This window comes from Podarcis raffonei, chromosome 12, assembly GCF_027172205.1.
Source record: "Podarcis raffonei isolate rPodRaf1 chromosome 12, rPodRaf1.pri, whole genome shotgun sequence".
Lineage (NCBI taxonomy): Eukaryota > Metazoa > Chordata > Lepidosauria > Squamata > Lacertidae > Podarcis > Podarcis raffonei.
The window spans coordinates 21,664,086-21,689,100 of NC_070613.1; the positions used below are offsets into that span (position 1 = coordinate 21,664,086).

General features: G+C 43.1%; 1 protein-coding gene across 7 annotated transcripts in view; it reads left to right on the forward strand.

Moving 5' to 3' along the window:
• Positions 1-25,015, forward strand: part of ARHGAP21 (Rho GTPase activating protein 21) — a 104,013-nt gene that overhangs the window by 10,887 nt on the left and 68,111 nt on the right. For 3 of the 7 annotated variants that reach the window (XM_053359622.1, XM_053359630.1, XM_053359624.1), the window contains exon 1: positions 17,526-17,647. The exons of 2 other annotated variants lie outside the window; for them this stretch is intronic. In XM_053359622.1, coding sequence (XP_053215597.1) covers positions 17,564-17,647 — 84 coding nt within the window. In that variant the 5' untranslated portion in view covers positions 17,526-17,563. Of the gene's footprint in view, positions 1-17,524; positions 17,648-25,015 lie in introns of those variants that run through there. 2 more of the 7 variants (XM_053359625.1, XM_053359628.1) reach the window with 1 other exon arrangement.

A 25,015-nucleotide genomic window follows, 5' to 3' on the forward strand; every position in this document is an offset into this window, starting at 1 on the left:
CTGCCCGGCGCGAGGGGCGCTCTGATTCAGGGCGCCCCACCCGCCGGGCGGCAGGCTGCTATCCGCAGCTTGGAGAGCCTTGCGGGGAACTCCTGCAGGGCTCCCCACCCTGCGGATGTCTGCCCGGCGCGAGGGGCGCTCTGATTCAGGGCGCCCCGCCCGCCGGGCGGCAGGCTGCTATCCGCAGCTTGGGGAGCCTTGCAGGGAACTCCTGCAGGGCTCCCCACCCTGCGGATGTCTGCCCGGCGCGAGGGGCGCTCTGATTCAGGGCGCCCCACACGCCGGGCGGCAGGCTGCTATCCGCAGCTTGGAGAGCCTTGCGGGGAACTCCTGCAGGGCTCCCCACCCTGCGGATGTCTGCCCGGCGCGAGGGGCGCTCTGATTCAGGGCGCCCCGCCCGCCGGGCGGCAGGCTGCTATCCGCAGCTTGGGGAGCCTTGCAGGGAACTCCTGCAGGGCTCCCCACCCTGCGGATGTCTGCCCGGCGCGAGGGGCGCTCTGATTCAGGGCGCCCCACCCGCCGGGCGGCAGGCTGCTATCCGCAGCTTGGGGAGCCTTGCAGGGAACTCCTGCAGGGCTCCCCACCCTGCGGATGTGTTCCCGAAGCGCCGGGCGCTCTGCTTTCAGGGCGCCCGACGCTCCGGGAAGCAGGCTGCTATCCGCAGCCTAGACATCCCTGCGGGACCTCCCGCAGGGTTGCCTAGGCTGCGGATGTGTTCCCGAAGCGCTGGGCGCTCTGCTTTCAGGGCGCCCGACGCTCCGGGAAGCAGGCTGCTATCCGCAGCCTAGACATCCCTGCGGGATCTCCCGCAGGGTTGCCTAGGCTGCGGATGAGTTCCCGAAGCGCCGGGCGCTCTGCTTTCAGGGCGCCCGACGCTCCGCGAAGCAGGCTGCTATCCGCAGCCTAGACATCCCTGCGGGATCTCCCGCAGGGTTGCCTAGGCTGCGGATGTGTTCCCGAAGCGCCGGGCGCTCTGCTTTCAGGGCGCCCGACGCTCCGCGAAGCAGGCTGCTATCCGCAGCCTAGACACAGCTAGCGGAGCGCTAATCCCGAAGCTTGGGGCTGCGGAGCTCAGCGCGCCCCAAGCTTCTGGGTGCCGGCAAGGTCTAGACGGCTAGCGGAGACCTTGCCGGCACCCAGAAGCTTGGGGCGCGCTGAGCTCCGCACGCCCCAAGCTTCGGGATTAATGCAGCGCTCCGCTAGCCGTGGGAGAGCTGGGTCTCCCACGGCTAGCGGATAGCTTCCTGAAGCCTGGAGAGCGAGAGGGGTCGGTGCGCACCCACCCCTCTCACTTTCCAGGCTTCAGCGAAAGCCTGCATTCACTCCATAGGACGCACACACATTTTCCCTTGCTTTTTAGGAGGGAAAAAGTGCGTCCTATGGTGCGAAAAATACGGTAACTCCACTTCTGGATAACACTTTTCTAGAACCCATTTCAGTCAGGCCCTGGTAGAGCTGCATCTGGAAGCTGATGGAGAAAATTCTTCATCCTGATAATTTGGATTTCTTAACTATGCAAATTGATTCAACCCCCACCTTGAACATCTAAGAGAACCAATGGGTCTGGCTCTTGAGTAGTTCTCTTGGCATGTGCTCCAGCGGGCCTTCACTGACGGATAGTTTGGACCATTGGGGATTGATTGTATTCTGCAAGGTGTGTGTGTGTGTGTGTGTGTATCTATATCTGTATATCACCAGGGCTGTTTAGCATCAGTCTGAAGCCGCTGGGACAGAAGATCTGGACTGGAGCCTTGTTGTAGGGTGTTTTCACTGTACTAATGACTCTCACCTCTACATTGTGTTATCAAAGCATTCAGGGACATTCTCTGTTCTGAATTATTGTCTCATGACTGTGCTTGATAGGCTGAAATCAAACAAGCTGAAATAGAGTCTGCAGAAGACAGAGGCAATTGCAGTGTTCACCCCAAATTCCGACTGTGAAAAGTTAAATATAAGCCACACTTTTTTTGAAATTCCGACTGTGAAAAGTTAAAGTGCGGCTTAAACCTTACAAAAATTGGCTTTTACGATATCACTCCCATCCTGTCCCGCCTGCACCTTATATTTGGGCCAATACGGTGATAAAAAAATGTCCAAGGACATCTTTGTTAATTGACTAGCTAGACAGGTGCTAGGAATGAAATTGTCACTTGTTAAACAGGCTTGATTCAGACCTTGGGTTGTATCCAGCTAAATAATTATGTATGTGGAACAACTACCAGGAGCGCAATAGATTTCTCCCTTCCTATGTGGCACCCCCCCCAATGTGCTCTGGGGTTTTCCACAATTTTTCTGGAGCAGTTTCAGGGTCAGTGTGGGAAGAGGAGAGGGAGAGGAAGTTTTGTTGTGCTCTTGGAAGTTGTTCATGTGAACAGTCTTGGGGGTCTCCATCACATGTGTTTCAGAAAATTTGGATTGACTCTCTGTTCTGGAAGTTAACTTCCTGTGTCAGAAAGAAATGAATTACAAAAATGTTCCATATGCTGGTGGCGCTCACCATAGCCTTCTGATCTATGACAGCTATGGTACTTTCTGCTTTGCCAACAGCAGAGAATTAATCAGAATTCCTGGTTCCAGAGCTCCTGTAGCTGATCCTCTCTTGGGTATGTTAGCATGCAGATAGCTTGTTGTTGCATTTATTGCTGCTATAATTTTGTGCTTTTTTACATTTTGCCTGTATTTCCCTCCTTCATACATACATTCAAGATTTGATTTAAATTTGTGTAGTTCTCAGGAAAATGCTTTTGCATTAACTTTTGTGTGGACATGCTAATGCTTAGATGGAAGTTATCTGCAGTAAAGTGTGTTTGTCCAACATCTTAGCTAAATGCGGCAAGTAGATATTGTATTGTCTGTCTGTCTGTCTGTTTGTTTGTTTATTTATTTATTTGCAAGATTTTTATCCAGCTCTTCATCCAATCTCCATAGTAGTTTACAATGATTAACAGAACAATAATGTTAAAAACATAATAGAACTGAAAATTGGCAGCGACCAAAACATGACACTGAGTAGTTGTTAATTCCCAAAGGACACAGCTGAAACAGCAGAGTTTTTACTTGTTTGCAGAAAAAACGGAAGAAACTGTTCAAATTTTCCTAGGGAGCCTTATTAATTTGGGGGCAGCTTCAAAAGAGGTTGGGAGTACCTGGTTGGGAGTTAACAGGTGAGCTGTAGAAATTCACATGGCGTACTGTAACCTGAATTTATGAACAGAGACGTAAGAAAAATTGGTTGGCTGGCATTTACTGTTTTATACAGAGCCTGAGTGATACACTGTGGACTGTATCCAGCAAAGTAGTTCCTTTAGGACAAGGATTCCCATTTGCACAGCAGCACTTTTGTTTGGTCTCCTCTCCCCATACACCTGTGCACACTCTGTCCAAGGGCTTGGTGGAACTCCCAGAACAGATAGGAGGAATGTGTGGAGAGAGGAAAGGGAGGAAGAATTCTATTGCACGGACAAGAATTCGTATGCTCATGGAATTACTTCATTGGATACTGCCTCCTGACTATATTTCTAGAATCTTTCTGTGATGGGTATCTGCACGTGGGAAGACGAACAAATGCGAATATAGAATTGGGAGCCAAGATTCTGCCAGGACACTTCTGTATGCAAAACATTGACTCCCAATTACACATTTGCATTAAAGGATTGCACTCCAAAGAACTGCTTCTCCTGCCTGCGGTTTTTTTTTTTTTTATATGTCCTACAAAAACAGGTGTGAGTAGGTGGTAGTGGCATGAAACATGTTTTAAGCAAGTAATTTCTGCCATCAGAATGTATGGTTTAAAATGAGCAGCAAATTCAGGAGAGGACAGACAGATGAGAGGAAGATCAGGTTGCTCCATAACATGTTTGCAGCCTAAGTTTTAAATAAATCCCTGCAAGGAAAGGTAGTGGTTGGGATCCAGCTTTACTTAGTTGCCCATTAGTTTCCCTTTGAAACGAATGTGAAAATCCAGCCATCGTTATGTGAAATCTCACTGAGTTCAATGGAATTCCGTGTAATCTGGATCCAAACCAGTATTGTCAGGTAGTGGAGCAGCGCCGTCCTTGTCTGGAAACTTGTGTTTGTATGGTAGGTTTGGACTCAGGTTTTGCCGGCTGCAATTCTGAAGAAAACAAGTGCTAGCCACTATTATGCAGAAATTGTACAGTATTGCTGTTTGAAATGTAAATATTTTGGAGTTCAGAAAAGCTTGTTTAAGTGTGGACAGGCCTTGAAGCTGCACATTGGCAGAGTGGTGACGCTGTCTAGATTTTCATTACTCTTTGTGCAAAGGTAATGTATGTACTTCTGTTTCTACAGTACTGTACTAGATACCTTTTGCAGTCCTGCTGCACTATTGTTTGAGTGCAGCATCTCATATAAAGAAACAACTAAGGAGTTAGGAAAGCATATTGTGGTGGTAGATTCTCCTGAATTCCAGCAAAAGTACATATAGACCCTATATTTTGTGTCCCTTTGGTGTAGTGGTTAGAGTCTTGTACTATAAGACCTGGAAGACCATGGAGATGAATGGGTGACATAGGGCCAGTCACTATCTCTCAGCTTAACCTTCCTCACAGGGTTGCTGTGAGGATAACATGAGGAGAAAGAGAACCATGTATGTCACCTTGAGCTCCTTGGGAAAAAGGTGGAAGATAAATGTAAATAAATAGATAACTTTTACCCCTTTAAAATGTGGTGTTTTCAAATGCAGCTATCATAAGCTCCTGTGAAAGTAGAAAGGCGAGGAAAATAATATTATCAAATGTTGTTTTTCTTCTGATCAAGGGCATGTTACCAGTTCTAGTAAACTAGGGATGAGAAATCTCTGCTTTGTTGGGCTCCAACTCCCATCAGCCACAGCCATGCTCAGTGCTGATGGGGCTTAGAGTCCAACAGCTGGAGGGACACAGGTTCTCCACCCCTGTTTTAAATAATATATAATTCAGGAGAAGGGTATTGATTGCTGACCTCAATGTGTGGCCTGGCTAGTATGGAAGGCAGTGCTTCTTCAAATACTTGGGCTCCAAGCCATTTAGGGCTTTAAAGGCGAGCAGAAGCACTTTGAATTGGGTCCAGAAGTGAAAGAGACAGCTTGTGATTCCTAGAGGCACTGTGCCAGTCAAAACTCCAGATACTAGCATTCTGCACAGAAGTCTCCAAACCATTTTCAAAGGCAGATCTGTGTACAATACATTGCAATAATCCAAATGGGATGTTATCATTGCATGGGTAACCATGGCTAGGTTATCTCTGCCCAGGAGAGGCTGCAGTTGGTATAAAGCTTAAGTGATGCTGATCTGCATAATTAGCCGCTTACCTTTCTTTGTTCAAGACTTTAAGCAAATGCTGTGAAATACACGTCCTTTTAACAAACCTACTAATCTTCATATATGTGTAACCTGTTTCTAATACTGGTGGCAAATTGCAGAAACAAACTGTGGGGGAGTTTATTACATTGTGTACACTTCATTAATAGGAGTATAAAACCACTGCTCAGGAAAAGTATCCTGAAGTGTTGCTACCTTGATGTTGCTTGCATTATTTGGTAAAAGGCAAAACAAAGGCTAACCATTAAGTTTGGTGTTTCTCATCTTTACCTAAAGAATAGAAAAAGAATGAGTAAAAGGTCTACAAATATTGAATAATAGAATCATAGAGTTGGAAGGGACCATGAGGGTCATCTAGTCCAACCCCTGCAGTGCAAGAATCTTTTGTCCATGGGCTCAAAACCACAACCCTGAGATTAAGAGTCTCATGTTCTATCAACTGAGCTATATTGTATGGGATGCAGGTGGCACTGTGGTTTAAACCATTGAGCATCTTGTGCTTGCTGATCAGAAGGTCGGTGGTTCGAATCCCCGTGACGGGGTGAGCTCCCTTTGCTCTGTCCCAGCTCCTGCCAACCTAGCAGTTCAAAACCATGCCAGTGCAAGTAGATAAATAGGTACCACTGTGACGGGAAGGTAAACTGTGTTTCCGTGTGCTCTGGTTTCCGTCACAGTGTTCTATTGCGCCAGAAGCAGTTTAGTCATGCTGGCCCAGAAAGCTGTCTGTGGACAAATGCCGGCTCCTTCGGCCTGAAAGCGAGATGAGCACCACAACCCCATAGTCGCCTTTGACTGGACTTAACCGTTGAGGGGTCCTTTACCCTTTTACCTTTACCTATTGTATTACCTTGAAGATTCAACACTTTGTTGCATGCCAATTTGATAATGGATTTCTTCCTCTTATTTACCTCCCCGCTTTGCAGGATCTCATTGAAAAACTCAATTTGCTTTACAGAAGAGATGTTGAGGAAGGTCATGCTCCCACAATTAGTGCAGTCAGTTTCACTGGGATGACAGTGGCTGCTTCCTCGGTTCTCAAATCTTCATTGGCTTTTGTAAATAGGCTTCCTTAGTTGCTGTGGTAATAGCAACCCCTCCGTTTCTTTAATTTCAGGACCTCAAGTGGATTTTTAGCAGCCTTCGTAACCTAGGGTAGCAGACAGCAGCAGGAGTTAATGCTAGAAGGTCCAAACTTCTGAGGAGAAATTAATCCCCATAGGTTCTTCGTTAGATCAAGTTTTTTTTATATAGGAGGGTCTTTGGGGCTTAGGTAAAGGTAAAGGGACCCCTGACCATTAGGTCCAGTCGTGGCCGACTCTGGGGTTGCGATGCTCATCTCGTTTTATTGGCCGAGGGAGCTGGCGTACAGTTTCCGGGTCATGTGGCCAGCATGACTAAACAGCTTCTGGCGAACCAGAGCAGTGCACGGAAACGCCGTTTACCTTCCCGCCGGAGCGGTACCTATTTATCTACTTGCACTTTGATGTGCTTTCGAACTGCTAGGTTGGCAGGAGCAGGGACTGAGCAACGGGAGCTCACCCCTTCGCGGGGATTCGAACTGCTGACCTTCTGATCAGCAAGTCCTAGGCTCTGTGGTTTAACCTACAGCGCCACCCGCGTCCTTTGGGGCTTACGGAAGACCAAATATAATTCCCATTATGCATTCTTTCAAAACTAAAGCTGTTTCTCCTCCAAAATCTAAACAAAGAGCCTCTTTGGCGGAATGAAGCAAGATTCCTATGAAGTGTAAACAAGTCAGTAAGAAAAAGATGCCAAGCAAGGACCAGGGTGAATAAATGCAGAGTTTTGGCTAGCATGTACCTTTGGGTTCAGTGAGGCTATGATGGAAATCAAGGTGGGCAGCTCTAGCTAAGCTTGCATAGCTAGGCCTGTCCCCAGATGCACTGCCTGAGGAATATGATTTGATGATTGCTGAAAGCTTCTACTCGCATTTAAAGAAGCAGCAATACCAAGTGGGAATATAAAAACAGAATCTAGAAAAGCACATTGCTCAGCTATAGCTGTTGCAAGTTATAAACCCCTCTGTAAGGAATAAAACCCCTATGTTTTTTCTCCACTAGCAGAAATTTAGCCTCTTCCTCCCCACTTTCAGCTATTTGCTTTCTAAAATTCACAGGGCGGAAGCCATAATTTATACATAATTGGATGCAAGTTTGGGGGCAGCTTTATGTTACAAGATTCCTAAAAGGAAAGCCTACCCCAACCTTGCAAATAAGCCCAGAAATGTTTCTAGCCCATTAAATGTTTGTGAAATCATTGCAATTGAGAAAGCAGTGTTCTCCGTACGTGCACTTGCTACATGTGAGCTATAGGCAGATGAGTCATGTAGAAAATTCATTAAGTTTCGGACTCAGAGGCAAGAAATTTACCTGGTTTATGTCACTGAGTCACAAACTTTCTACAGTTGCAGACTTCCAAGCACCTTTTAATCAGTGCTGCGGCTATGGGGGAGCTAGCCAGATTTTTTTGCCCCAGGCAAAGCCTCCAGAGGGGTGCCATTGAGGCTCCCAGCCTGTGTGTGTCTGTGTGTACACAAATGCACGTGTGGGGTACCAAACTGGGTCTCTGACCTGGGTGAAAGAAAGCCTAGTTTTGCCCTTGCTTTAACAGAAATTAAGGGAAAGTATGTGTGTATTTTGTGTTTCTCCATAGTGCAGTGTGTGTGTACATACATGCATGTGAGTATACGGAGGGAGGGAAGCTTGGGTGCACAAAAAACAAGATACCCCCAAATGCCATGATTAGAGAAGTCTGAAGAACACATTTTTGGTTCTATAAAACTTGGCTCTTGGGCGCAGATCATGATGAGACATAATGCTGGGTTGTGGGAATTTCCCCTTCATACACTTTTAAACTGCTTCCTGTTGGGCAGGGGAATAAATTCCAGTGACAGCTAAGGTCTTAAATTTGCTTTCAAAATGCAAGCTATATTTCCTACTCATTGAACTGAAATGTTTGTCACAAAACACATATCTTAAATTACTCTAGCCACATTTGAAGTCAAAAAACATTGGGCAGGTGATTAGAGGGGAAAGGGTTGTAAAGAGTTTCAAAAGTTCACTTCTGACATATGATTAGTGGTTTGAATTCCAGTGTCTTTCTTTTAAAAAATACATGAACGGTAGAAAATACACATGCAAAGAATTTAAAAACTGGTTGTCTAAAAACTGTAGCAGACTTCACCTCTTTTCCTCAAGCTCTTGTTGCCTTGTCTGATAGGCAAAGATTTGCAGCTTACTCGGTGGTAAGACCTCTGGACCTCACTGGGGCTTACCTCCTAGTAAGAATGTAGCCTTATTCGTGAAAAAGTCTATGGAAAAAAGAGATTCCTAAACACTTTTGGGTTGTCAAGTCCAGACCCTCCTACACTGTTAAGGATAGGATTAATAGCAGAGTTTATCAAGATGTGGCTTCTCCAATCAGTGGATCAATCATGTAAAACTTAACACTAAGCTAGAGCTCTGGTTTGTTTCCTCTTCGCTGAGTGATTTTAGCAACAGGGACCAGCATGTTTGCTCATTCAAGGTAAGCCATCCTTTGGTTTACTGTGATGTGTGAGCCAGACAGGTGAGGATATTTGATGAACACCAATGGGTGTTCTATAATGGCTCTATCCAGTTGTAAAGAGAAGTAGTGCATTGGTAGTTGGCTTTATTGAAATAAGGTAGACTTCCTACTCTATCTGCATATATGTATATGTGTGCTTCTTATGAAACATCCCAAAGCAATTTAAGATTAAAAAACAGTGTTCCAGTCCAATACAGACCAGCATATGTAAAATAAGTTTAATAAAATAAAAATACCCAGAAATTGAAATAAAAAGATGTGAGATTAAAACAGTGCTTAAAGTGCGTATTTTTTTTGCAATAAGTTAAGCAAAAACTGCAGTAAAAATCACACACCAGTCACGGGAATAATGATTTTAACTAGTAATTTGCTGGAAAGCTTGGTTGGAACAGCAAGGCCCTTTCCAGTTATCAATAACACATGAGAACATTCCTTTCCCCTGAAATCTTTTGTTACGTTCCTTTAGTCCCTTTATCCTGCTGCAATTAATCCTTAAGTAAGTGCCATTGAAAAATAATACTACTTCTTCTCCTCCTTTTACACCTCCCTTTGTTCTGGCTGGTGTGTTGGATCATACCCTTGCCCACAAGGACTTACAATGTTTGCCCTTTTGTATTTTGTAAAGTGTCATGGCATCATCATCCTCATAATATTCAGGCAGGCCTCCTTAGGCAATGCTGTTTTCAGCTGTGAGACCACCGTAAGGAAGGCCTTGCTGGGGGCACTTGCAGGTTAAACTTTGCATAGGTCTGGGATCCTCAGCAAAGCCTATAACTAGATTTGTTATACAGTCGTACCTTGGAAGTAAAGCGGAATCCGTTCCGGAAGTCCGCTCGACTTCCAAAACGTTTGAAAACCAAATCCCGGCTTCTGATTGGCTGCAGGAAGCTCCTTCAGCCAATCAGAAGCCATGGAAGCCCTGTCGGATCTTTGGGTTCCAAAAGAATGTTTGCAAACTGGAACAATCACTTCCGGGTTTGCAGCGTTTGGGAGCCGTAATGTCCGAGTTCCAGGGTGTTCGGGGTCCAAGGTACGACTGTAGTCACTTAAAAAACAACAACTCTCAATACTAGAAATATAGATGCTCCTGAACGGAGTGTTCGCATTTGGAACCAATTAAAGCCATATAGACCATAGTTCCAATTGTCAAATCTGAATAAAATAAAGCAGTTGAGATTCACTTACCTTTGAATTCCAGGCTTTGTCAATGTTACCTACCCTCTGTGGGCTTCTCTAATGCTTTGTTCCTGATCCCTTACTGCTTTCAACCTACTTCCCTGCCACAACCAGCTCCCTCCTCCCGCAAGTTCCACAGCTGCGAATAGGTGAATCATTTCACATATGGAATGCACATAGTTTTAAAAGGTCTCTGAAACAAAGCTAGTCAGCTTTGATGTTGGGGCATTCTGAACATGGGAGGGCAGGGAGAAGAAGAGAGGAAAGCTTCCTGCTCAAACAGTGGCAAAGCAATTGGGTAAGTTAATTGACATGATTGCCATCAATTTGCGGACAAGTCAACTGATGTCTCTTTCAATAAAAGGCTCCTGCAGGCTCCCTTTAGATCTTTCCCTCTCATGCTTTGTAGATTATGTATTGCAGTTCATTGTTTGGGTCCTTCCCCCGCCACTCCATGCTTATTATCTGCTGGATTTCTTGCCATGTTTTTGTAGATTGGACTGTAATGTTCGCATTCCCTAGGTAGCACAAAGACACACACCAGGGAGCTTATGTTTACTTCGGAGCTTAGCTGCTTAATGCCAAGCTTGCTAAGGACTAGAAACTGAACCAAAGATGGACTGGAAAAGTAGTTTTTCATAATATTAGGAGAGAGAATCCAGTTCAGTCCTATCATTCTTTAACCTAGTAGTCTTTGCGATGCTTTGCTTTAGCGGTGTTAGACCTGCGTTCAAGATTTAATACGAGCTGCGGGATATTAATAGTTGTTGGTTCACACATTGACTTTTGAACGTTTTCTAGTACAGTAGTACCTCGGGTTACATACACTTCAGGTTACATATGCTTCAGGTTACACACTCCACTAAGCCAGAAATCGTGCTTCAGGTTAAGAACTTTGCTTCAGGATAAGAACAGAAACCGGGCTCCGGCGGCGCGGCGGCAGCAGGAGGCCCCATTAGCTAAAGTGGTGCTTCAGGTTAAGAACAGTTTCAGGTTAAGAACGGACCTCCAGAACGAATTAAGTACTTAACCCGAGGTACCACTGTATGCCATTAAGAAAGCATTTGTCCATTGCTTCCTTCCCTTTGAGTCTCTTCCTTAAAAACTCATGTTTTCTACATGGCCTCTTGTTTATGCTATCTACCGTATCTCTATCTCTCTATCTTACAGGATTTCTTTTACCTGTCCTTCACCATAAATTCCCAGAGAGGATTAGAAAAATATAACGAAGTTAAAATGAGTTGAACTGGAGATTGTGGTTTACACCAACTATGCTTAGTTGAAGCCAGTCACCTTCATAATTCATGGTTTTATGTGGACTTGTTTTGAAACTGACCAGAATTAGTAAAAAACAAAAAACCCATGGTCATTAATTCCAGTGCAACAACAAACCGAGTTTAAGGGAAACTGAGAATAAAGATGGCTACAACTTGTCTACCTAGCTGTGCATGAAGAGAGTTGTGAGAGGAGCACATGAACCTAAGGGTTTGCCATGTGTGTTCAACTCATGCAAACTGTCCCAAACCTTGGACTACTGGGTCCAGGGACTAGTTAGTAATCTCTTGTGTCTAAGAGTCTATGCTATTTATTCTGTATATTGTCAGAATCATCAGTGGAGGTCTGTATGGGTAAACTTGTATCTGAACATTATAATGTGCTTAGTTCTTAAATAATGAATATTTATGGCTGCTGACCAAACAACATGGATACCTACTTTCCATATCATTGATTCGTCCAGTAAATTCCAGCTCTTGTTTGTGGAAAGTTCTGGACACTTAAAGTCTGATCCTAGGTATCTTTACTTTAAGCCAGCAACTTAAGTGGGTGTTAACGTTCTGGGGATCGCGTCTAAAGCCAAAATTGTGTATGGTCAAACCTACTGGATTAAATGGCGGGTGGTATTGCCAAAGTCATTTCCCCCAGATCCCTACCCCTTTTCTGCTCCTTTAATATATATTTTTTGCCACACACTTAAAGCTGAATGAACACAAATTAAATGTGCGTAAGTTGTGGCCAAGCAAAGAAATTGCAGCATCATTCAAGTAACTGATCATGTTAAATTAAAATTCTTGAATGTGTACATTACCAAACAAATCTGTCTCTTGTATCTAAACTGGATGTGACTGATGGGTGTTATAGTTCAAACATGTGGAGGTCACGAGTTTGACGTAGGCTACTCTTAACAAACTAATTCTGCAGTGCAAATGGCGCACAGCCTATGGGACCAAAAGTTTTAGAAATGCTTTATTTAGCTACAGAGTAATATACTTTAATTAGTACTTTGAATCTGATTGTATTCAACTAAGTTCTATTTAGAACAGACAAGTTGAAATTATAGACCTAACCTGGTCACATCTATTAATTTCCATAGATTGACTAACATTGAACACAATGCCTACATTTCAAAATGGGAAACTTTATTTTAAACTGATCCACTGTGACTCCTGTAAAGAAGGATAATCCTAGTGCCACCATTGCTAGTGTCTGTGGCTTGTTGCTAAAGTTGGAAAAGACTTGAAAGTTTCCCCATAGCAAATATAATGTGTAATGAAATGCCAGTAATGTTCAAGACCAGCTTCTCTTTGTTCAGAAGGTAAACACCAAAATCATGAAGTCCTTATCAGGCTCCAGTGCAGAACAATCCAAATAGAGAATATAAAACACAACCCCAGTGTTTTTTAACAAGGCAGTGCCTTTTTGATCTCTCCCTGGTGGTAGAATGGCTCGAGGAGGATGTCCCGCATTCCTGGGAGTCTTGTGTGCCTGTAAAATTCAATTAGTAGTGAGAGCTCAAATCTACTGTTTTTGAGAGCTGTGTGCATCAGTGGTATCTGGTATTTTCCTTTTACAGATTATGCATACTTTGAATTAATAGTTTGTAGCTGCAGTTGCCACATCTACATTCTTGGTTTGACGGCAGTAACTGGCATTTTATAAAATAAATGCAGGTCTCGGATCTCTTTCAAGGATATCACTGGAAAAGGGTTGAATATACTGTATAGTCTTTGGTTTTCAAGACCATTAAGCACTTCTTAATGCTCTCTCCCCATTGTTGTCCTTCTCAGAAAGGTATATTTTTTCTTACGTGCTGTGAAAATAGAAGAACACTCATACATTCTTGCCAAGTCTTCCTTTTGCACATGCAAGGTAGTATTTTCTCTAAAGAAGGATGCCTATGTAGGAACATAACATGGCAAACGTTAAACCAGTATTCAAAATTAATATGTTTTTTCCCTCCAATAAGGCACTGTAGTCACCTTCTGGTATCTATTCAAAAATATTTCTTTCGTAATTCACATTATTATTATTATCATTATTATTATAATTAATTCTAACTACTTTCTGTCTACCTGCCGCTGTGTAAACACATGCCCTTTAAATATGTACACATTATTCTTATTTTGCAAGTCTTTGCAAAACGGAATAGTTTCAAAAGCCCCCCCTGCGGGATCTTCTAGGTTGGAACTGGCCCATGATGACAGCTTTAAGCAGAGAAAAGCAGTCTGTTGTGCAGACCGTTATCCCATAGTGTCTCTTGGTGCTGACAGTTGGGGCTCTTGTGAGTGTCAAAGCCAACACTCTTGTGTGAAAGCCGTGCCGAACATGGTTTACTAATCCCAGCACAATTGCCAAGGCGAAAGAAGCACTGTTGCCAGCATCTGTCAATGAAACCTACACCATAAGGTGAATATTCAGATTGCCACACTTGTTCATTCATTTCTTACACATGTATTCTGCCTTTACTCCAAAATGGCTTAGGGTTCTCAGTGAGTTTAGAATGTGACAGACATGCCTCATTTCAGAAGGCCCTTTCAGATCTCCTTTTATCTGTTAACATAACCAAATATTCAATATCCTGAGATTTTAAAAAAATGCCGTTGTTCACTGGTCATTCACTAACACTTCTTTCTATTTTTCCTTTTGGATGATATGGTTCATTTCTCCAGTTGCTTTATGAGTTTCAGTTATTCAGTCTGTTTTGTTTCTGGGTGCTGGTGAAGATCAGATGAAACCAGTACGCTCTTCTAGCAAAACCTGACTTCATTAGAGCATCGAGAGGTCTTAAGTTTAAACGGAGTTGATCTGTTACACTGAGGATAGTGTTGCAGGCTGTGCTATAGATAACTGGTAGAGATAGCTTGTGGTAACATTTGCATTTTGTTCGAGGCTGGAGTAGTTAGCACAGTAAACATTGCAAAAGGACTCAGCAGAAAGACATTGGCCAGAAGTGCAGAGGCGTAAATGTCAGTCAATGAGACAAGGCAATTCTGATTTCCCATCAACTGTCTCTACAAAGTCCGTGTCCAAGATAATAGCATGGCAAGGGACAACCAGACAATTCAGAAACAATCCTGGAAGTAGTGTCCCGTGTACTTAGGAAGGTCTAAGCAGTTTGGCTTTCCCTGGGTTTTTTAATTTTGGAATGCAGTCTCATCATCATGTGAAAGCACGACGACCACAGATAATAGTTTTACATAGTCCAGTTTACCAAATTTGCTTTGCAAAGTGATAAGGCCCTGACATTTTCAGTCTGCATCCTTTGACCTCCAACTCATGTATGTTTCTCTTAAAATTTTATAGTACACCCCAATGTTGTTATTATTTTCCTTAAATCTTGTGAAACAGTTGAAAACAATAAAAAAACTTAGCAAACAGTAAGAGCAGCTTAACAGTAAAAATCACAGCAGCCAAATAAAAGTTGGCTCAACCATTCTAGAATGCCTCTAGTGCTGAAAAGACAGACAAGTTAGATACCAGGTGAACCTCATCAAAGAGAGCTTTCCTGAGGAATGACCTTAAATGCATGGTCAGGTTTGCATGGGAGGAGGTAACGCGTGATTTAGTAATGTGTGAAGATCATTGGTACAGTGGTGCCAATAAGTGCAACGAAACAACAAGATCTTACATTGCAGAGCTTTGGTGGTAGCGTGGGGAGTGGGCTTCAATTTGCATCTTCAAAATGGTCCTCTTTGTTTCATGGAACCTTTATTGACAGTGAAAATTGTGGGGTTGGTGGCTCCCCTCGCAGTTTGGCCCTTAGAGCCAATAATTCTCCAGAACCGTTATGATGGTCCAACTGCATATAGTACTCTTCTGAATATGGATCCAGCAATCATCTCCTCCCTAGCACAGCCGTCTAGCATGTACCACATCCCTGGCACACTCCACAACTGGATTTTCACAATTAGCATGAGAGGGTGATGCATGTCTACAAAGTATGTCACCAACCTGAAAAGTTTGGAAAGCTCTATAAGTGGCCCATAATGGCACTTGTATCTGGCCGCACAGATTGTTGCTTACAGTACTGTAAAGTTCACAAGTGGTAGTGGCACTGGAAGACATTTGCCTGTTTCCCTTTCTATTCATTGGCAGGCAGTAATGTAAAAACTGTTTACTCTGCGTTTCTGTAGAAGAAAATTACCTAGAAAGAGTTTGGCAGGCATATAAGAGCATTCGCTCTCTTTCCCCCTCCCCTCTAGTTTCTGCAGTGTGACAGTGACCTTGGTATGAAATGACTGATGTGCTGTTTCTGTGTGAGCATGAGTTTCCTGTTCCTAAAGGAAAAGGCAATTCTCTGTTCTTTGCAGTCAATAACAAATATGATTATATATTTGTAGGTAGGCCCACCCCACCCCAATTTGTCTGCCAGGAAATCAAGCTAAAGCAACTCCAAATTAATATTGGGTAGTATTGGCCTGTAGTGTGCAGAAACCTTGGCTAGAGTTTGTTGCCCTCCTCTAAGGCCAGGGGTCAGCAAGCTTTTTCAGCCGTGGGCCGGTCCACCATCCCTCAGACCATGTGGGGTGCCGGACTATATTTTTTTTGTGGGGGGGGGAATGAATGAATTCCTGTGCCCCACAAATAACCCAGATATGTATTTTAAATAAAAGCACACATTCTACTCATGTAAAAACACGCTGGTTCCCGGACCATCCGCAGGCCAGATTTAGAAGGTGATTGGGCTGGATCCGGCTTAGGTTGCCTACCCCTGACTAAGACTGTGAGTCAACAAAAAGCTATTTAAAAAACATCTCTTAGGAGTTCTCTGTCCCCCTCACCCCGCAATATCCAATAATTGTACTGGCTTTAACAAAAATGTCTTATTGTTTTTAAAGAATTAAATAGGACATATTCTCTTTTTAATTGATTATTTTTTGTAGCATTGGATTTGTCCCACATACCATGTTAAAATTATTTTTAAAACTTCATGGAAAGAGGAGGAGGGATTCCGTTGTACATAAGGCTGTCAGGTCCATATTGCTTCTATCCTAATGGTGGAAATGGTCCTGGGCGCTAAGATAGGGTCCCCATTTGTGCTTTGGCATATTTCTTTCTGTGGCTTATGATGGTTTAACCATAGACAGAACCAATACTACCGCTGCTGATAAGTTCTGCTGGACCTCGTTATAGAGCCAAAATGCCATGACTTGTATTTCCCAGGTCAGATCATATTTATTCCTAACTTTGTGGTCGTGAAGGGAAACCAGAATAGGCAGGCAACAAGTCCAGTGTTGGCTTTACGGTTCTTGAGGCATTTTTCATTACTAGATAACCAGAACTGTCTTTCCTATAAGATCCTTGAGGGAAATCACTTGTTTTCAGTTTATGTGGTTTTGAGGGGGGGGGAGGGGGAAATTGCAGTGAAACATGGTCCCAGTTGAACTACTCCCTTCCCTTTAGTCTTTCTCTTGCCTCATCCACAATGTCTTTCTCTTTTCACATTTTCTGTCTTGCAGTTTTCACTTTTTTACTATTATTGACTGGAAAGAGTAACATTATGATTACCCTTCAAAAGGTTCATCTCCATCTGTATATGTTGATATATCGTCTAACTGGAGGTTTTTGCAAGGATATTTGCAGAACTACTGGGGAAATAATAATAATAATAATAATAATAATAATAATAATAATAATAATACTTAGCATTTACATAGTGCTTTCGACTGGAGTGTTGTTGGTTTTTTAAAAAAATCATTTTTATTAACTGGAGTGTTGTTTTGAGTCCCAATAGTTTGAGAATTCAGAATTTACGAAAGCAGCCTACAGTTGATTTAATTTAAAATACACAGCATGATCTTAGGTGGTGTTTGTTTGAGATTGCCTCACTTGAGTTGAATGGAATTTTATATCCAAGTTAAGTTTGCATGAAATTGCAGCTTTAACATTGCATTGCGTTCTGATGTAATTTCCTTAATTTGCAGCAAGGAGCACAGGGAGTAGCACGCTGTGTAGAATACATGCTGTAGCAAATGATCCTAAAATATTCAGGGATTTCCCATCCTCCCTTTCCCAATTTGGCACCACCTACCTGCATTTTTAAGCGCTCTCTGCAGTCAGCTGTCTTGCTGACTAGGCAGATGCGGGAGGGAGAGAAAGGTCCTCTTTCCTGAATCTCTTCACTGCATAGCTCACAGATCTAGTACTACACGGGCAAAAGCTGAGTCAGAGAAGAGATGCAGTCTGCGCTATAGGCTTTCATGGCCCAGTTCAGGCTTTTAGACTGCATGATCAACCACAACTGGAGTTTGATATGTAACCTGTATTGCGCTTGGAGTGGTCAGGTTTGTCCATTATATTTAGTTGTTTATGAAGAGGGGGGAAATACTGTGCAAAAGGCACAAACGAAACCCCTTGTCCCTTTTCTTCCTCCCCCCTTTCCATCTCCTATGCTGTATAATATGCCATAATATTTAGTGAAGGACAATCAGCTGTGTCCTATGTAAAATGATTGTTTTGCTGCTGTAGTTAACTTAGTTTAGCTACTGAATTGGCTACTGGGAACTGCTTTTGCAAAGACTTAACAGGACAGATTGCAGTAAAGGATGCAGCAAAGTTAAGAGGCAGTTCAGTTCAAGAAGGGAATAGACTGATTTAAAAGCATGCATTTGCATAGAACTATAGTTGTTACACAGCTGTCTTTCAGGGATATATATTAACATTATTCAGGAATAGATATCAACATTATTATATATTCCTTTTTGTACAGGGAAAGGCTTTAATCATACAGATGTTCGGGTATAGGAGTTTTACATTGCTTAGAAAGTAAATTACCTCAAATGTAATGTGTTTTCAGACTAGTTTTTAACATAAGCAAGGTAAACTTGTTTATGTGAGTTCGAGGTAGTAGCTGGAACTAGCACAATTTTGGTTTCAAGAACACTGCAGTTTTCCCTATTTTTAGGCTCTGAAATTCTGTATTGGGAAACTTGACTTTGCTTCCGCCTCAGATAAAGGACAAATTACTGGAAGGAAGAACTCTGCATCTTAAAGTGGGGGGGGGGCAGGATCCTGAGAAAGGGCATGGAAAGGCTGAAAGTCATGAAAGGAGGAAGGAGTGTTATGTGCTGGGAATAGGTGTGTGTGTGTGTGTGTGTGTGTGTGAATGAGAGAGAGAGAGAGAGCTAAGAGATATGATGGGTGGGAACCGCAGTTATCTGTCCCATGTGAAGTAGTATGAGAGTGGGTGGAATCAGGTGTTCCAGGTTGTTCCTGGCAAGGTTGGCAGTGTGCCCTAAAGAGTGGCTTCCTTTATCCCAGCTAGGAACTGAATTATGTGCTTCTGGAGACTGGAGTACGGTATTACCAACTTTAGTGAAGATTTACTTACTTATGCCAAAAGAAAAGTCCTTGAAGCATGTATTGTTTTCTATTTGTTTCTGAAAAATTATAATCATCACCACCTGCCCCTCCCTCTCCAAACCCTTTCCAATTGTTCAGCAGTGGGGAGTAGGCGGGACTGATTCTTCAGCCCCACCATCTCCCCCTTTACTCAGCTTCCAGGATAACCACTCTGCCCTTGGTTTTATACATCTTGGGTTAGCAATGTCGTGCCCATGGACACAGCGTCAGCCTTGAGGGCTTCCTGTGGTGTCCACAAAGCATCTGAGGTCCCTACTCCTGCCATCATGAAGTAGAGAAGGTGGCTTTTCTTTTCCCTGCCCTTTAAAAACATTTAGAAATGGAAGGTGCTGCTCTCTCCCACTTCCTGTTTCAGTTTTTATGGGTTTTCAAGGCTCAGATTGGCATTTGAGCATCTGAACAGAAACTGGAGTGACAGAGAGGGCAGAAGGGAAAGAAGGGGAAGGGAGGAGGGAAAACTGATAAAGTAGGGTGCAAGAGACAGGAGAGAGAAAGAGAATGGAGCCCAGGAAGAAGGTGTATGAGTACGCATGTGTATTAGTTGGATCCAGTAAAGCAGATCCTCCTGAAATGGCACACTCTTTTCACAGGATCCTTCTACCCCATCTACCATCAGCTAGTGGATCACATATCTATGTTGACTCCATTGATCTGGTTCAAGAACACGAATCTGAGACATGGTTGTTTATGGAGCCTCATAATTTTTAAAAGGGATCCTTGCAAAAGCACCATCAAATCATAAGTCATCTCTGCATCCACAGAGGTATTCTGTGATTCGTAGCTGGTTTTGCTGGCACAAGGATCTGTATCATGGATCAATATTTCTTTGGCAAGCATGGGATCTTCTTACTATGCAGCCTACCAATGTAAGCTTTAATATGATGGTGGGTTTTTAGGGGGGGGCTGTGTAGAAGCATGCAAGTTCAAAAGGATCAAATTTAGTTCAACTGGATCTGACTTATGCACAGGACCTAAGTGTGTGTGGATGTGCATACTTTCTGTCTGTGGGGTGGGAGGGGAGTGACCCTGGGGTGGTTCTCTCAAAATTCCAGATGTACTTATGGGCCCAAAGAGGTTGGCGACCCCAGCTGCCACTTTAGAAATAATGGAAAGGACTCTTCTTGCTGGTGTTGTTGGGGGGCTAAGCAAGTGGGTGTTCTTACATCAGTGTGGCCATCACAACTTAAGCATCCTTTGCATTGGCTGTGAGATTCCCTTGAAGTTGGAGTGGGTGGGGAACAGTAGCTACTCAAGGCGGGCCCAACCAAGTCATCTCAGCCACAGCTTGCTTTGACAAGCTTCAGTGGCAAGACCTTCAGCAGCTTGACTTGTTTGTGCAAGGAACAATTCCTCCTTGCCCATGGCAAGTAATCAGAGTCATCAGAAGGACTTTAGAAGAGCTATGCTGAATCACACCAAAAGTCTGCCTGGACCAGTATACTGCTTCCCACTGTGGCCAACCAGAAGTTTCAGGAAGCCTGTAAAGGAAGGCATGAAGGAAACAACTTTTCTTTGCTTGTTTTCTTTGCATCAAATGCTATGCAGAAGATACACTGCCTTTGAACACAGAGGTCCCATTTTAGCTTTCATGATGGTATCCAAGCATGAATTGAGTGCTGCACTTCTCATTTTTAAAACTAAGCGGTTTTTTGTAACTAATATATTGGACTGGATCCAGACTTACGGTAGTTAGTTGAACTTGGTTTCCATTGAAATTAGGACTTGACTTGTACCATTGATTCCCATGGGTCCTAAGCTCAATTAACATAGAGGCTACAATTCTATATCAGGTATACCCAGTGCTATTTTTCTAGAAAAAGAGGTGCCGGAACTCACCACGAACGCCTCCCATGTTCTCTTATAATGGCAATGGCGCCCACTTGAGAAGTGCTGGAACTGAGTTCCGGCTGAAAAACAGCCTTGGTTATACCTACATTCCTAGGAATAACTTTTGGGTAGAGGATTTTACTGCTAGTCTGGATCCACAACATGTTTACTAGGTCATTGCTAATTTTTTCTAAGGTGGTATAAATTAGGTCTCTTTGAGACTTGTAAATATTCACATCAAATAATTATCTGGCTGATAATGAGGTGCTGGTGGGGAGAGGTCCAATAGCTGAGTGTAAAAAAGGAAACTGCCTTTTAAAATTTAGAACAAAGTGCTGATTTTCCTTTCTTTTTGTGTTTTAAGGAGGACAGTTCAGCTAAGCTTTTAGACACTTGAGTTTTCTTAGACAGCAGACTTCCTGTAATGAATGAAGGGGAACTTCATTCTACAGTTCGTGTCTTTGAGCCCGCCACAAAGTAGTTTATGTTCAAGCAGAAATGGAATGTGAGTGCTGAAAGGTCCAGTGCTGATCTTTGTATGTATGAAATGTGTAATCCTAGTTCAAACCAGCCATGGAAAATAGGGCCTCTAGGAATTTCAGATGTGACAGTCTTCTGGGTTTCTCTGTTTACTTGAGTCTTCCTTCAGTTCTCAGTCCTTTGGGTCACTTATGGAAAGCATTTACCTGCATAATAAATGCACCACCAGGAGTGGGAGAGACCAGCAATCCACACGCCCAAGAGGAAAGGGCGGAACTGGGTCATATGGTTAAATGAAACGTCTTGGGTGGATCTTGGCATGTATAAACTCTGGGGCTGTGGTTTATATGACTGGGCAAGCGACAGAGGTAAACATAAAAAAATCCAGTCATATAGGTGTGACTTCATAAAAGACTCAAATCGAGATTACATTGCAGTCCAAGTCATCATACAGCATATTTTCTAAAGAGATTTCTGCACAATAAGCTGGAGGTGATAAATCCTTCATGAAGTTAAAGAGCACTGTAATATAGGTGTTCCTTGTTTTCATTGTGTGTGTCTTTTGGGTTGCTGCTTCACTGTTTTGGTTCTATCCGTGGTTTTGTTTCTTACATTTTATATCCCACACCCTTCCTCTAAAGAAGTTCAGGATGGTGTAGGCTACATAGGGATTATTCTTACAGTTAACTTTGAAGAGGCTAACTCAGAAGTAGTTGTTGTTTAGTCGTTTAGTCGTGTCTGACTCTTCGTGACCCCATGGACCAGAGCACGCCAGGCACTCCTGTCTTCTACTGCCTTCCGCAGTTTGGTCAAACTCATGCTGGTAGCTTCGAGAACATTGCCCAACCATCTCGTCCTCTGTGATCCCCTTCTCCTTGTGCCCTCTATCTTTCCCAACATCAGGGTCTTTTCCAGGGAGTCTTCTCTTCTCATGAGCTGGCCAAAGTATTGGAGTCTCAGCTTCAGGATCTGTCCTTCCAGTGAGCGCTCAGGGCTGATTTCTTTAAGAATGGAGAGGTTTGATCTTCTTGCAGTCCATGGGACTCTCAAGAGTCTCCTCCAGCACCATAATTCAAAAGCATCAATTCTTTGGGATCAGCCTTCTTTATAGTCCAGCTCTCACTTCCATACATCACTACTGGGAAAACCATAGCTTTAACTATACGGACCTTTGTCGGCAAGATGATGTCTCTGCTGTTTAAGATGCTGTCTGCGTTTGTCATTGCTTTTCGCCCAAGAAGCAGGTATCTTTTAATTTTGTGATTGCTGTCACCACCTGCAGTGATCAGAAGTAGGCTTAGAGGTAATTAGTGGCCCAGAGTCACCTAGCGATCGTCAGTGGTGATAATGATTGATTTTAATTTAATATTAATTTAATTTAATTCAAAGTGAAGTTCCTGGTTCTCTTCCCACCGTTTCACCTTCACTACAATCCTGCAAGGTTGGTGAGTGTCATACGTAGGGACTTGTCCAATATGATCCAGCGAGAGCTTCATGGCCTAGTGGGCAATTTGAATCTGGGCCCCCTCAGTCCCATTCTTACACTCTAGACAACACACTTTGCTGAACTCGGGTCTCTCTGTTGCCAGCTAAATTATGGCAGGACAGCTTTCTCTTTTCTCTTTTGACTTGGATCCAGTTCATGCATTAACTGAGGCTGGCACCCTCCTTACCTGATGAAGTGAGCCAGCCCTCCTCCCTTCCACCATTCAGATAACATCTTTTCTAAACCAGGTAATCCATGCAATCTAACTGCCCCTAATTCTGACAGAAAAGAATCACATGAACTGAATCCTATGATCAGCCTACTGGCCTTAGAAGTTGAGAATAAACAAGTTGTGGAGTGAGGATGTTCTTAAACCTTCATGTAGAAATGGAAGGTCAAAGGCATATTTATATTAAAGGCCATTGCTGTTCCTCCACCAAACTCCAGTTTTTATTGGAAGGCAATTTCAATGTTGAAATACTATGATTTCTGTACTTTTTAACACTCTGTTTCAGGGTGTGCCATTTTGTATACATGGTTTACTCAGATTTTTAGTGCTGCATTTTAAATCACCAGTGTTTTATTTATAGTAATGAACATCTGGCTCATGGTCCCTGTATATTTTGTAGTAGTCATAGTGACAGAGGAACAGGACTTAGGACCTTGGAATGTGAAATACATCTGTGATCCAATACCATCTTATTTCTTGGCCTTAGTAGGCACTTGTCTCAGACTTTGAAACTTTAGCGGCAGTAAGAGCTAGAAACCGGATCTTCAAAGAGTTGTTGGGTTGTGGGTTGTTTTTTTTTGGGGGGTGGTATCCTTCCACAATTCTACATGCACTCTTTAAGTCATTCATATTTGCTCGATGCTGGGTAAAGTTCTGGTGTAAGCACTTGATTGCTGCTGAGGGCAACGCATTGCTCTCTATCCTGCCTGGGTCCCTGACGCTTCTGCTCCCTGTAGCACTGCAGCTGCCAGGCAAACACCCACCCCCAACACGGATGTCTGGTGGCACCAACACTGTTGGAATGGAAGCTGAGTGGTCCCAGGTAGCTCCACCTGATAGAACACCTGGTCCACTGTGGACCAGCCTGTATGTTAAGATCAGCCAGGGAGGCTGTCTTGGTGGTGGTGACTTTCACTGAGGTGGACTGGCGGCAAGGGCTTTCTTGGTGGTGGCACCCTAGCTTTGGAACTTCCTGCCCTCAGATACAATTGATGCCAATGCTTATGAATTTCTAGCTCAAGTTAAACACCTGGTTCCAGTTTTTTTGAGGGGGGAAGTTTGAGCGGGGGTGGTTGTGGCAGAGTGGTGGACCCACATGAGAAGATGAGATGAGCATGCAGGATCAGTCCCATTTATTCCATTTATTCCAACATCCAGTTCTCACAGTGACCAGCAAGTTCCCTCTCAATTTTTCCCCCGGGCCTTCACATTTCTAATGAGCAAAAATACAGCCAAAGTTAAGCACTTTAAAGTCTTGGTGATTATGAAGCATTGTTAGTTTGCAGTTTGTTTCGAACTTTACTGTGTTGCTACTTAGAAGTAAGTGTGCTGTGCTTATAGATCACTTAGTTCCCTAGGATCGCAGTAAATGGACATTGCTAGGTGTCTGTCTCTTTATGTGTATGCGTGAGCACACACACAAACATAATTTAAAAGGCTTTTAAGATACTAGATTTTACTTGTGGTGTGTGGAGATGCAACAGTGTGGCCCCATGGACAGTATTTGGACTTTTCTTCCAAAGCTGAAATCTCTGAATGACTTTTAGCAACTTCCATTGTCTGAGCCACATTTCTGTATCTGTGTAAAAAAAAAAATCCATATCGTACTTTGCAAATGTGGGAATGTGGAACATAAATTATATACAACACATTGCAAATTTGTTGAATAATATGGATAAGCTTCATGCCCTGAAATTGTTCTTAAGTTTTATTGATTGTTTTATGTGTTACGAAGAACTCAGTTACGATTTAAGAACTCAGCTACAATATCACTGTTGTATATCTTGTCTTCAAAAATGTTGTAAAATGTGCATGATAAATATTTCTTATTTTTTATTTAATGGTTTTGTCCTGAAATGTTCTATCATATCTACATATTTTATTGGAACCTGGTTCTGGTTGGCAATTCAGCAAGGCCTGCAGGCCAAAAATTCACTGTTAGAGAATTAGGTAGGAGTCATTCTCTTAAGAGCAAGTACCATTGCTAGCTGAAGAAGCTGGTAGCTGATTGTTGTTGTTCTTAAGTGGGGAAAAATGGCAATGGCACTTGCTTTATACGTATCTGTTTGTCTTACACTGCTAAGAAGCACAAACAGTAGGGTGGTTGGAATGTGGCCAAAAGTGCTCATATTGTAGAATAAATTATTGATCTCATCCATCTGGCAAGTACTGGCAAGTTCTTTTTAACAATCAATATATTTATTAGGATTTCCATTAGACAGGTATTAAACTGACCCCTCTCTCCCTCTTTGTTTTTAATGCTTCTTT